At 45.1% G+C, this 13,994-nt stretch overlaps 3 protein-coding genes across 3 annotated transcripts; all 3 read left to right on the top strand.

Moving 5' to 3' along the window:
- Positions 1 to 3,460: 3,460 nt before the first annotated feature.
- Positions 3,461 to 5,001, top strand: PG994_009445 (nacht nucleoside triphosphatase; the record flags this gene model as incomplete). Its single annotated transcript, XM_066860854.1, has 3 exons — positions 3,461 to 3,762; positions 3,801 to 4,350; positions 4,399 to 5,001. 3 exons carry the CDS (start codon positions 3,461 to 3,463, stop codon positions 4,999 to 5,001), a joined length of 1,455 nt encoding a protein of 484 aa, XP_066714443.1.
- Positions 5,002 to 5,030: 29 nt separating this feature from the next.
- On the top strand, positions 5,031 to 7,462 carry PG994_009444 (uncharacterized protein; the record flags this gene model as incomplete). Its single annotated transcript, XM_066860853.1, is given in 3 exon segments — positions 5,031 to 5,597; positions 5,617 to 7,227; positions 7,388 to 7,462. The coding sequence occupies 3 exon segments, from the start codon at positions 5,031 to 5,033 to the stop codon at positions 7,460 to 7,462; spliced, it is 2,253 nt and encodes a 750-aa protein (XP_066714442.1).
- Positions 7,463 to 9,412: 1,950 nt separating this feature from the next.
- Positions 9,413 to 10,394, top strand: PG994_009443 (uncharacterized protein; the record flags this gene model as incomplete). The annotated part of the gene is made up of 3 exons (XM_066860852.1): positions 9,413 to 9,702; positions 9,750 to 10,041; positions 10,089 to 10,394. The coding sequence occupies 3 exons, from the start codon at positions 9,413 to 9,415 to the stop codon at positions 10,392 to 10,394; spliced, it is 888 nt and encodes a 295-aa protein (XP_066714441.1).
- Positions 10,395 to 13,994: the final 3,600 nt, after the last annotated feature.

Genomic DNA, 13,994 nt, shown 5'->3' with positions numbered 1-13,994 from the left:
TAAGTTATAAATTATTATATATATACCGGATTAAATAAAATTCTAATCTATAAAAAGAAATAATAAATTAAAAATATAAAAGAACGGTTATTTTATAAGGCTTAAAAAAGAAAACAGTACGAGGTAAAAAGTGTAGCCCCTTAATACTATTTAAGTTCCGTTCTTTTAATAATAAGAGACCTCTCTAAGCTCTTATTTATAAAGAGAGCGGATGCCGACCTTATATAATAAAGTGTTCCAGAAAGGGAAGACGCCGCACCGCCGCACGGACCATATAGAAAACCAGCCGAATCGAAGCGAAACGGACCAGAACGGTGCTTAGCACCGTATCGTGCCATTTTCGGTTCCTAGATTTTCCCACCGTTTCTCTTTGTACCTTCGCTTCGTAGGCGTTGCTACTTCGAGTGGCCCAACTACGCTCAACTTTGAACCAGACGCCCTGATAAACATACACCCAGCCTTTGAATGGCTTGCTCCACCACATCGCTTGACTGATGGTCACCTTGGGCGTCCTTGGATTTTCTATTTCCAGAACGCAATTCCCATTAAATAATAACTCTAATTTATTATTCTCGACTCACTACAGTGACCGACTATTAAAACGCAATACTCCGCGCTGCCACGGTCGCTTAATTGCCTTCGCACACCCTCGTTGCCTTCAACGCTCGTCTACAATGAGTGCATCACTTCAGCAATAGCGAGTCCAGCACCACCCGCAATTCATATGGTCGTTTTCAGAGACGCATTTTGCTCACCTTGTGCACCACCGCTGAAGGCTACCTTTTCGATAAACCTACCGGCTTGCCAGACCCCCAAGTCTCACTGTGGCCATCTAGTGGCCTTGCTGCACTCGTTGTTGCGCTGGCAAGGCTCCCGGGCGAAAAGACTGGCCTCAGCTGGCGTCGCCCTAGGTCAGCGGCTCTTGTATGTCGCAGTGGGTGGTTGCGCAGAAGCACATCCGATAGGCTTCCTGGCTAGTGTCGAGCTTATATCAGGGCCTCTGCATGAACAATGTTTCAGCCGACAGTGATCACGAAGCTGCCTTCCTAAAAACACAGCCTCAATGACGTCTCCTGTCCTACCACAACAAGCCGATGCCGACGAGAAGAAGGTCGCATATACGAGATGGCGCCCCGGGCTGTGCCTTAATACGCTAGGATCCCACATGCAGCATAACCTCGACCATTCGAGGCTCAGCCCAACAAAGGCATGTTTCGACTGGAAACGCGCCTATACACCTGATCTTGTATTTTTACAAGGAGCACTGCAGGCGCACAAGTGCAAGTTACCTTCCTACGGCTTAGTAATCAACATGCACTTATACCTTACAACTAGATAGTATGAAAGGTGGCGGCGACTATATTTCCCTTTATTCAAACTGTCAAATCCTGGGGAAGTGGGAATGAGGCAGAGAAGAACAGCTTGAATTGTGTCTCCGTATGGTATATACCAACTATGATCAAGTTCATTTACGGCTGCTCACCGTTATAATGCGATTGGTTTATCTTGGTGTGTTGGGAATCTCGGAAGTTCACTGGCAGGACCGTACGAGGAACAGTCAGGGACTGAAGCCGGCCTTCTCCGCTCTGTCCTGTATTTTTCTATTTCGTTCCTAGCCAATGGCCCTGTTCTGCACCACACCCACCAACTATCCAGGACTCGGCATACAGCCTGCAGCCGGCTGAGCATTCGAGACCATGGAGACCATGGAGACCATGGAGACCCTGGAAGTCGCCCATGTCTGGGTAGCTTTCTCTAGCCTGCCTTCTTGCCATCTGAAGACTTTACATGCATTTTACGACTCTGAAGCCGCATCTTCTACATATATTCGTCTGCACAGCCTCGAAATAGCTCGGCGAGACGATTCTTCAGGGTCTCTCCTAACATCCTATTAAAAATATACCTGACATATACCCAAAATACGCCTCGCCTAGAAAGAATAAGAGCCTCAAATCCATTACCCAATCATGCAAATGAGGAAGGGCCTCACCCAAAGCAGAAAGACTGCATCTCAGGCCTGCTTAATCGTGTCTTGCTGCTGTGGTTCCAGAGAATTGAATAAGAGTTCGGCCCTAGCCATCATGGCGATCCTGCTTCACCATGTACTAAGTCGCTAATTCAACGACTGAAACCCGTTGTATAAGTCGCCTTAGTGCAAGTGGCTTTCATGGCAAATGATCAAGAGTGGTTCGATTTCTCTTACGGCCTTGGGAAGACCCCAACGGAGAGGGTGGTAGACTGGACGGGGTATCAGGCCAAACTCTTCATAACGGAAGGAGTGCTCGTCCTTTCCAGGGTGCTGTGCAAGACATCTATATATCGGGAGCTATTGGCTGAACTACGATGCAAGCTGCGCGGCAGCATATTTTACAACGGCTTATCCTGGACGATTCGGTGCGATTGGCTGGGGTTGTCCGAATCGTGGTGCGGCTGAAACTCCAGGCTCCCTCATCGCGAATGGTGTTGTGCACCAGACATCGTGCTTCCCCCTCACGCGACGGAGCAATCCCTTTCAACCGACCAGCTGCACAAGCCAGATAGTTGCACTTTCGGTATGCAAAGTGCGACAGCTCCAATCAGCGACCTGGATGGCGCGGCACGAGGTCAGGCCGGGAAGGGCCAGACTTGGTGATTCTACTCCTTGCAAGCTGAATGCCGCTGTGCATATTTAGCTTGAGCGTAATGCAGGTATATTGCATCTCCGCCAATGAGAGCACAAAGTTGTCTAAGCGCTGGAAAGCCGGCAGCCTTAGGCCGACAAGACCAGTTCCAGGTGATGCTACTCAGCCGCCACGAAATCAATAGAATTGGCGGCGATGCTGACCCCAGAATCTAGCTTCCAGCTAGCACTTGCTTTCTGCTACAATCAAGTATGTGTGTTTCCGTCGCTATATCACTTCATTACGACCTACCGAGGCTCACCCGGATACGCTACTCAATATCTTAAAACGACTTACCTCGAATGTTCTCATTTCTCTCCACTAAACCTGTTCCCTTCTATCAGAACTGCGCCAGAATCTCGTTGTCTGCGAGCGTGCCTACTCCTGTGACGTAGAGCAAAGGGGAGAACTTACTTCACCCACAAATCACCCGCGACGGTGTCTCATAGTATGCCTGTGCCTACCTGCTGCCAATTATATGGCTAATAGCTTTGAACTACCACAGTACCGAAAAGTAGAGCATCAGTTAAAGCTCCATAGGCTGGGGGTTGTTCTGTGCTGTGGTGTGGCTGCAGAACCTCGCTTGCTGTTAAACCAGTCCGAATTGTGGCACGATTCCTATATTGTACTTCCTTCTTCAGCCATTGTTAGTTTTGTCTTCTTGGAAGCTCAACACTACCCAAATCCCATCACGTACATTGCGCCCGGCGATCCGGTTTTGATACGGCACCAAATCCACACATACGGTGACGGACCGTTGCACTAGCACATGACGTTGTGCTCTGCCAGTATCTGACGCCATGGATCCGTTCAAGTTCGGCCTCACCATCCTCCTCGCAGGAGGGATTATTACCTTGTACACCCTCGTTCGCAGATTCGCGTATGCTCGTTCAGTATCATCGCCGCACGATTGTCCTCTCGATCATTCGGCTGCGAAAGGCCCGACCAACTCCGCACAACAGCCACAGGGCTTCCGTCTCTATCAAGTCTATCCCCCGGAAACAAGCGACAATAAATCCGATGTCGACATCATTGCCATCCACGGTCTCGACACGAAGTCCCCAGACACGTGGGTCTGGAAGTCGAAGGAGGGATACCCAATGTAAACTGGCTCGCTGACGAAAATATGCTCCCAAGTAGAGTTGGACAGGTTCGCATCTTCATGTGCGACTGGCCATCCAGCCTCTTTGAAAATCCAAACTACAGCCAAAAAGAATTGGTCGAGTTTGCTCGGCTCTTACTCGACGGCGTCGATGGACGACCTCAAGCGGCGGCAGATCGCGACAAAGACAAGGAACGACCAATTCTCTTCATCGCATCATGTTTGGGCGGCATCCTTTTGATGAAGGCGCTCTTAATAGCTGATAACGAATACATTCCTGTCAGAAGGGCGACACGTGGCATCATCTTTCTCGCAACGCCGTTTCGTGGCACTTCATTTAAAGACGTCGCTAATTGGGCGGAGCTGGGTCTGAGAACATGGGCTGTCATCCGAGATAGCAAGGTCTCCAAACTGCTCCAGGAAGTCAAATCAACCCAGACCCTAACGGAACTTGTTCGTAGCTTCACGAAGCTCTGTATGACCGAAGAACTCGATCGCCATCTAGCCGCCTTTTACGAGACTGGTAATACGAGCCTCCCGCGCAAAGTCTTCCCCTGGCTACCTGCATGTCTATCTAAAAGGAAACCGGTAAGGGTAGTTTTTCAATCAATTAAGAAAAGCATTAACGTTTATTAGCTAGTCGACAGTGGCTCTGGTACTCTAGATATTATCGGACACCCTTTGGCCCTTCAAAGAAGCCATGCGCTTATGAATAAGTTCGAAGGTCCCGATGATCCAAATTACGATTCTGTCGCTAGGAAAATCGAGACGATCCTCCACAACATTCGTCACTCGCGGCCGATCGACAGGGCAGATGCCCACATACGTGAGAAACACTACACCACTGACTGTCTCAAGATTGAGCGACTCTCGGGCGAGAGGTTACCGATGGAACAGTGCTATATAAATCTCACCATTATTAAGCAGCTCGGCGAAAAGGATCTTTCGTTACAGTCTTCGGCGAATTCCCTCGCTACCAGGCTTAAGATTAAGACACCAAAGGACAATATCCAGGTCGAGTTGCCAGCCCTCTTTGACCAGCGCCAAATCAACAACGAGATTGTGATAAAACCGAAAAGAGTTCTCATTCGAGGAAGCGCTGGCGTTGGAAAGTCCACATTATGCAAGAAGATTGTCCACGACTTCATCAACCATGGTCGATGGAATGACAAGTTCGCCCGCGTTCTTTGGCTGCCTTTACGAAATCTGAAGACCGAGCCTAAGGAGGAGATATCCTAGAAGGCGTGCTTTTCAGGGAATACTTTTCTATGGATTCCGAAGGCGACGGCAAAGCTCTCGCCTGTGAACTACAGAAGGCAATGAAAGACCCGACCAGGTATGGGGCTAGCCTCTTTGTTCTCGATGGCTTGGATGAAGTTTACGATATCTTGGACGACAATGGAAACTCGATGAATTATTTCTTGAGATCTCTTCTCAACTTACCTTGGGTAATTGTGACATCCCGCCCGCACGGGTCACTTACACAGTCGCTGACCGAGTTCGACCTTGAATTGGAAACCATTGGGTTCTCTCCGGACCAAGTAAGGGCTTATATCGAGCAAGTCTTTACTGCACCCGATGCGAATGAGCCTGGTAGGGAAAGGGCGAAAAGTCTCCATTCGTTCCTTCGACACCGTCCACTTCTGCAGGGTCTCGTCCGGATACCGATTCAGTTGGATGCGCTCTGTTTCGTCTGGAATGATCGTGATAGCGGCCTCCATTCAAAGTCTACACTGGATACCATGACCGCTGTCTACCAAGCCATAGCGGAAAGCTTATGGAAAAAGGATATCTTGAAGCTGGAAACGGAGCATAAGAGGAAAGCCTATAGCCCGGTCTCATATCAAACACGAGGGCATGGATGGGATCAAGAGTATCGTCCCCGGCGAAACCTATTTCCTTGAAGGCTTGGCTTTTACTGGGTTAATCAACGATATAATTGAATTCTGGCCGAAGGACTGTAGAGCCGTGTCTGAGGAATTTCAACAATTTCAACTCCCCAATTCGAGAGTTTTACCTGAGAAAACACTACCCCGTCTCTCCTTCCTACGAACCTCAGACCCTTTGTCAAATTCCCGCAATTACCACTTCCTGCATCTGACATACCAAGAGTACTTTGCGGCGCAGTACTTTGTACGGCAATGGAAAGATCAGAAGCGACTCCGGTGTCTCAAATTTTGCCATAGGGAGAACAACGAGGTGAAAGAAGTAGAATCTGCTACTTTTCTTCGGGACCATAAGTACGATATTCGCTACGACATTTTCTGGCGCTTTGTGGCCGGCTTGCTCAACCCCAAGAACGATCCTGAAACGCCACGCTTCTTTATGGAAATCGAGGAGGAACCGCGCGACCTCCTTGGCTCTGTACATCAACGGCTTGTGATGCATTGCTTAAGCGAGGTGCCGTCATGTAACGCATCAGCATTCTCTTCAATGCGAGAAAAAAGGGAAGATCGACTCTCAAAGTGGGTATTATTTGAATGCGCTTTGGCCAAAGAATCACAATTCGTATGCGAAATGGAACTTTCAGAGTTGACCTTGAAGAAAGCATTGGATTCAGCAGACGAGGATAGAACTGTCCTTTTGCAGTCCTTGAAGCATCGTCCGATTATACCACCTAGTGCTAATCTTCTAGCATGTCATTGGTTTGAACGCAGTGTTTCTCGGGAATTAGATCTTGCTATTCTAAGTCTGCTAGAGCGGCAATCGAATACCTTAAATGATAAGATCCTCAAATCGGTCGTAGCGAAGCTCGATAATAAAGGCTCGGGCGTCCGAGAGGTGGCTCTTACAACACTCCAAGGTCAGCGACAACTTAGTAACGAGATCCTTCAAGCCATCGTAGGGAAGCTCGATAATGAAGGCTGGAGCGTCCGATGGGCGGCTCTTACGGCACTCCAAGGCCAGCGACAACTCAGCGACGAGGTCCTTCAAGCCATTATAAGGAAGCTCGATGATGAAGACTGGAGGGTCCGAGAGGCGGCTAGTACGGCACTCAAAGACCAGCCTCAACTCAGCGACGAGATCCTTCAAGCCATCGTAGGGAAGCTCGATGATGAAGACTCTCGCGTCCGAGAGGCGGCTTTTACGGCACTCCAAGGTCAGCGACAACTTAGCGACGAGGTCCTTCAAGCCATCGTAGGGAAGCTCGATAATGAAGACTCTCGCGTCCGAGAAATGGCTCTTACGGCACTCCAAGGTCAGCGACAACTTAGCGACGAGGTCCTTCAAGCTATCGCAGGGAAGCTCGATGATAAAGAATCTCGCGTCCGACGGGCGGCTAGTACGGCACTCCAAGGTCAGCGACAATTTAGCGACGAGGTTCTTCAAGCCATCGTAGGGAAGCTCGATAATGAAGACTCTGGCGTCCGACGGGCGGCTATTACGGCACTTAGAGGCCAGCCTCAACTCAGCGACGAGATCCTTCAAACCATCGCAGGGAAGCTTAATGATGGTTACTTTATAGTCCGACGGGTGGCTATAGAGATACTTACTAGTAAGTTATCTCTATCGTCCGTAAGTCTCGAACTCTATATGGAATCAATCTATAAAGATTTACTGCGGCGAAGCTTTAAAGAGCATATTTATTGGCTTACTACGGATAGATCAACCTATCTCGTGGTAGGCTCTAGGCGCATTCCTTGGAAAGACTGGCAAGACGAAGCTCGACGTGTCATTCAAAGAGCGCAGAAAGAGCTAGATGTCCCTCTAAACGTATAGAAGTATTTGTATCGTATAATATGTTATCTTTGCTTCTACTTAAGTACTGCCTGCTTGCCTAGTTTTCTAGATCTCTTATCAAGTCGAACAACTAATCACAATCTGCTTGCCAAAAGTCTCCAATGCAGTAATGTGATGCTAAGCACTGCTGTTGGAGATATGGGAAATCATTGTTCTCGGACTTCAGCAACTTCATAGGGAGTGCGACTATTTATGTCTTTGGCTGGCTTATAGGAAGTTAGATGTAGACATGGCCAACCACACTCCATATCAACAAAGCTCGGCTTCAGCGATACGACGATAAGGTTAATAACGAGCTTGCCTAAGCCACTACGGCGTAGCACGAATATCACAATTAGGAAGACAATAGAAGCTATTCGGATATTTACGAATAACGCGACGATAGGTAGCATGGCTACAGCCTAGTTCCAATCTGCCGTCTAAGATCTAGCTATGTAGCTCTTCCACTTAACGCGTGCTGCGCTAAACACCCCAGGGCAATATCTGCCGCGGCAGTCTGGGATCGGGGCGGTTTCCTATAAAGACCATCGTAGAAGATGACCAGTGGCAGCTGCCCTGAGCCTCAATATACTGTATCCAGAATGCTACGCTCGACTTGTGCCCCTCACAGTCGACTTTACTGGCACGTGCGCTAGCTAAATTCGGGGGGCCTAGTCCCAACTTTTTCTCGAGATAGGCCAAGTCATCGAGACTCGGGGGCGCGAGGTCGGCATCGTCGGGTCCGGTTCGGGTACAAGGCGGGCAGGAGCACTTGCAGTTGGTGCGGCGTCGACGCGTCCTTGAGGAGCCGCGTTTAGAAGGGCGCGACCTAGTCAGCGTCCTGTCAACCCGACCCGCCGAGCCTGCACGGGGATAAGGAACGGTACCTGGGATCTTCGTGTCTCCCCAGCTGGTTGCACTTTACCAGGTACTCTGACTGTATTGTGGCGGCCAGACACCGTAATAAACGTACAGGAAAGGGCTGGGTGTGCGGGCGCGGAGTAACGTCCAGTATTTCGACCGCAGAACAGCCTTTTGCCCTTGCAGTGTCTGTTCGTTCAGTTAGCAAGACAAGATTGGCAGGGTGTGCCGAAGCGCCATCGGCTTTAACGATCGGACACGATAGAAGATCGGCGACATGGATTAGCAAAGATTAGATGGGTAGGGCAATCCAAAAGGCCTCACCCAATTGGCTGAACGTGGGGACTTCGAAGCGTAATCTGCCTGGTTTCGACTGCTGCAATCGTCCAGTCGTGCTGGGAAACGGACAGCAGGTATAGGGCTTGACAGAGCGGCACAGAAGGCCATCTCCGATCCCAAACTGAGAGCCTGCTATCCCACTTTAGGTACCACGCCCGATAAGCTAGTAAGCAATCGTGAAGCAGATTGCCAGCCTTTAGGACGAAGAGGTAGCACTTATATCATCCTCGTGAGCCACTCCGACATTTACCGCGCATTTCCACTAAAGCCCAAAGATATGGTTGGTTATAGTTGACCCAAATTGGGTATGCCATTGAATCGATCACATCCCAAATGTTTCGAACCTGATATAAAGGATAAGCCAGCGACTGCTTTTCTGCAGCGATCGGCGGAATGTCTGGTGTAACATGATGGCCAATCAGAGCCAGTCAAAGGAACAGGTCTGATAAGCCAACACGCAGGGCTTCGTCCGCTCGTAGCCAGCTGAACAGGTCAGCGGGCTGCGCAGAGCGACCCAGTCATCGCTTCTTGTAGCCTCTCCTTGCTGACTTTCCTTCTTTCGTCGTTTATAGCAGCCTGCTCCCTAAGAATACAATTACACACATCATCTCCATATCGTCTACACTAGGCCACAGCGATAGTGAAACGTCGGGTAATACAACTACCGGATTGCGAATTGCCGAATCAATGTCTGAACCACCATTTTGCGCCCTGGAATCCGTCCTTACCAATGGAGCGCACCCCTGTCACTCTGCTTGTCATTGGGCTCATTACAGTCACGTCCTACTTTGTCTTCCAGCGGGTCACGGAGCGACAGCAATCGACCTCGATCGGTGGATCTAATCTCTACGACAGGAAAGAACAGCGCGATGAAGCGACGCGCGCCCTGCCACAAGACGGGGCTCCCCAGCCTGGACGCGACGGCCCCGCTGAAGAAGCTTCGACGTCTCCCGCGCCCCAATCCGGACCCGCTCTCGAGATCCTCTATCACGATCCGTCCAAAGGACCGACTCAAGTCGAGTAAGTTGTCCCCTAATGGCATAGTTGGCATAGCTGAGAAAGCGCAGTATCGTCGCCGTACACGGATTGGGGGCCAATGTCGACTGGTCGTGGATCTGCAAAGACGGGCCCCGCCCGGTGCACTGGCTGCGAGACTGCGACATGCTCCCAGCCCAAGTGCCACAGGCGCGCATCATCGCATACAACTACAACTCGAAGTGGCATGCCGACGCTCCCAAGACCCGCCTCCGTCTCTGCGGTGAGGATCTCGTCGCCAATCTGACCTTATTCCGCACCGATTGCCTCGACCGACCCATCATCTTCATCGGACACAGCCTTGGCGGCAACGTGATCCAACATGTACGTTGACCCCTGCATCATCTGCAATAGCTAACAGCTGCGAGCAGGGCCTTCTTCATGCCAGTCGAGAAAGTGACTACAAGAGCGTCCTGGAAGCTACAGCTGGCCTGCTGTTCCTTAGGACCCCCTTCCGCGGCAGCAAGCTGGAACCGCTTACTAAGTTCGCCGCCGCGCTGCTGACGCGAAAAGGATCACACAATGGAGTCGTGAAGGACCTCGGCTACGATAATGCCGACCTTCGCGACAAGCTGCATGACTTCTGCCGCCTTTGCAACCAGCTGTCCCTCGCCTCGTACTGTTTCTTCGAGCTATACGAGACGGACTACGGGAAAAGGGTTGGCTTAAGGGTGTGATCATGTCAGACGTGAAATTGATGTATTGCTGTAGATTGTCCGTGTCTAGTTCCAGCTGGCTGTTCCGGTACAATACTGCACCTGTGAGGCCAATTCGGCTGATTATCGGCAAGTCACGGCCATGTACTAGTACTTCCATCTGACACGTACAGCTTGCTGCGACGAGCGACCCAGCCCGACAACCGTGAGGTTTTTACTACTGCCGTCGTCGCTCTTATTAATACATACGGATTAGATAAGGTGGATATCGATTAGGAGTATCCCGGTGTATATCGTTCCCTGGGGCCATATCTTCTCTCGCTAATATAACATCATTAGGCCCCGGATATTATCAGATGGAAGTACTAGTACATGGCCGTAACTTGCCAATAATTAGCCGAATTGGCCCCACAGGTGCAGTTTTGTACCGGAACAGCCAGTTAGAACTAGACAGGGATAATCCAGAGCAATACATCAATTTCACGTCTGACAGCTACAGCATGCCTTACAGGTGATGGGGTGTGGGTGTTGGAAAGGACCTGAGGGGGTGTGTCAGATGGAAGTAGCAGTACGTTGCCCGTACTTGCCGAGAATTAGCCGATCTGGCTCCACAGGTGCACATTTGTACTGGAACAACCAGACCAGACTAGACACGTACAAGCTACATTAATACATCACTTTACACGTCTGACAGAAGCTGAACCCCGATAATAGTAATAGTATATATATATGTAATTCTGGTGCGGCGCTTCTGCTCACACTGGGGTTCGAACTCTCGACCTCCTGTCTCGGCTGAGCTAGTGTAGGGTCTGACCAGGTTCACCCAATCGGGTTAGAACGAATGAGACTCTTAATCGTCAGACGTGCATTGAGTAATTATTGTTGTCTTGATTGATCTGTCTATTCTGTCCGTCTTGATCAAAGATATGCCCTCCTCCTTGCTGCCTGCTACGTCCGTGTTCGGACGTCCGGTGATAAGGTTCATCTGTTCCGGACATGTGCCAGTACTTTTATCTAACAGTATCGCCGCACCTATCCTGTTACGTGAATACCGCCCGTGACAAGTTTTTAATTATCTTTTTATAAAAAGTGTATAAAAAGGCAGGTATAATTAAGCACTTATTAATTTATTATAATAAGTTTTTTAAATAAAGGGTTTAAATTTAATTAATATATATCTCTTTTTTTAAGTATTTAAAAGTAGTTTTAATATTAATAACCCGTGGTTTTAATCGATTTATATTAATATCTCGAGATTATTAATAAAATTAAGATCTCGGTTAAATAATATAATAAAAAAGAGACAACTAAATTATTACTTTTAATAGCCTTTATAAAGATTAGCGGTTATACTTTAGTTTATATAAAAATATTACCTTTAACCTCTTTTTAAAGTCGCTTACTTATATGCTCTTAATGCTTATTATAAATATAAGGTGTATAAATATTATTTAATATAAAATTAATTATATTAATTAACTTAACTTATAGAGCTATGCTTTATTATGCCTGTTATTATTAAACTGCCCACTAGACTAAAAGGTAAGGTTTATACCATTATTATTAGTGGTCCGGTAATACACTCTTATATTTAACAGTTATAATATAAATCCCTACTTGAGGAGCTGGCCCGGAACATCCTTATTTAAAACCTCCGATGTACTCGCACTTTTCTATTTAATAAAAGGCGCCCTTTAAATAATCGAGAGGGTAAAAGCTCTAGAGCAGGCGTATAAATATACGCCTACTTTAAAAGGATTAATATATTATTATTTATAATAGTTTATCCTTAATTATAACGAACGTTATCTAGGTTTTAAAAGAAACCTAGTAAGACGTACTAAGGTTTATATTAATAATACGAAAGAGTATTTAAACGTGCGATAAAAGTCGCTTTTATTAATATAATAAGTAATAACTTATAAAAACGAAAGTAATTAAAGTATATAAGTTTAAAAGTATTTATAATAGTTTCGTTAAAGTTATTTATTTTATTAATAAATTAAAATTAATATTTAAATTAATTATTAAAATAAAGAGTATTTATATAAAATATATAGGGAACGTTCGTTATTATATATCCGTTTTCTTTTTTATTAATCCGTTAGGTCGTCCGCTAGTTCACGGTAATCCCGTTATTAGCTTACGGTAATATATCCTTTAGATCACGGTAATCTATTCTAGTGGCTTATTTAAGGGCGTCGTAATCCCGTTACTCTTAGCTTATTTATTAAAGCGGTGGTCTAGTCGCTTATCGTTACGTAATCCCTTTTTAGTTACTTTTTTAAGTTAGGTTTATTCTTTTATTATTTAAGATATCTTTATAGTTATATTTACGCGTTTTTATAATATAGAGGAGTTTATATTAATATAATTAATAATACGGTCGGTAGTTATAACGTTATAGCCTAGTCGAGGTATAATAGTTTCGTTCCGGCGAGTAGGGTTTTAACCGTATAGTTAAGTCGGGTTATAATATTATCCTCCTTTTTCTAATTACTTTATCTTTAAAATATCGATTTTATAAATATCTTAATTTCTCGCCTTATTAAGTTATAATAGGTTTCCCTTTTTTATTATTTTTTTTATTATAATATTTATTTATTATAATTAATTATATTAAAAAATCTCGGTCTAAGAAAATTATCGCGCGTTTAGTTTTTATTATTAACGTGGAATTTATAAGTAACTTAATTAGCATACTTTATACTCGTTATTTTCGTTAAAACTTAGCTTATTATATAAACGAGAAATTGTTTCGCTATTCGAAATATATTTAAGTTAGTCGTTTTTATAATAATACCTTTATTATATCGGCTTTAACGAAATTAATTACTTAATAAAAAAAATTAAAAACGGAAAAATTAAACGTAAAAGAGACTTTATTCTTTTTATAAATATAATTATTTATCGCTTTAAATTACTTAGCTCGTTTTTATTATATAAAAAAAGGTTATAATAAAAAAGCGTTTAGAAGCGTTTCGTTAAGAAATATAAGAACTAAATAAAAAAAAATATTTCCCCTTTGATTATTAATTAAAAAAACTTTATTTTTAATAACTTATATTCTTTAAATATTTTTAAAAATATTAATTAATTATTCCTTAGTTTAATAAGTTTCCCCGAGCCTAAGCCGTCGGTCCCCGCGGGGAAAGCTCCTCTTTAAACTTTTAAAGTTTTTCCGCGGCGTTCGCCAAGTATTTCCTAAGTTCTTAAATATTATCCTCTAATAAGTAGCCTTTCTACTAAACGAGGTATTAAAAGCTTTATCTTTCCTTTTTTTTATTGATAATTTCGTCGATTTTGTACTTATATTAATTTATTTCGACTTCTAATTATATATCGATTAAGGTTTTTTTGGCCGTTAATTTAAATAATAAAATATAAAATATAAAGTATATCCGTATTATTTTAAATAATAATAATTAATAATTAGTTTTTAAAAATAGCTTTTATAATTTTAAATAGTTTTATTTTTTTAAAGTTTAATTTATTACTTAATCGTTTTATTTTAATATTTTATTATAAGAAGTAAACTTTTTCTCCTTTTTTAAAGGTTAATCTTTTTACTTTTATTTAATCGGCGTATCTTTTTATTTATTATTAAAGGAAAGTAAGGTT

This window comes from Apiospora phragmitis, assembly GCF_038363925.1.
Source record: "Apiospora phragmitis strain CBS 135458 chromosome Unknown utg000008l:1.0-3514335.0:1.0-3519231.0, whole genome shotgun sequence".
NCBI classification, from domain to species: domain Eukaryota; kingdom Fungi; phylum Ascomycota; class Sordariomycetes; order Amphisphaeriales; family Apiosporaceae; genus Apiospora; species Apiospora phragmitis.
Note: the sequence above shows the minus strand (reverse complement) of the source record. Positions and strands in the feature narration are given on the sequence as shown.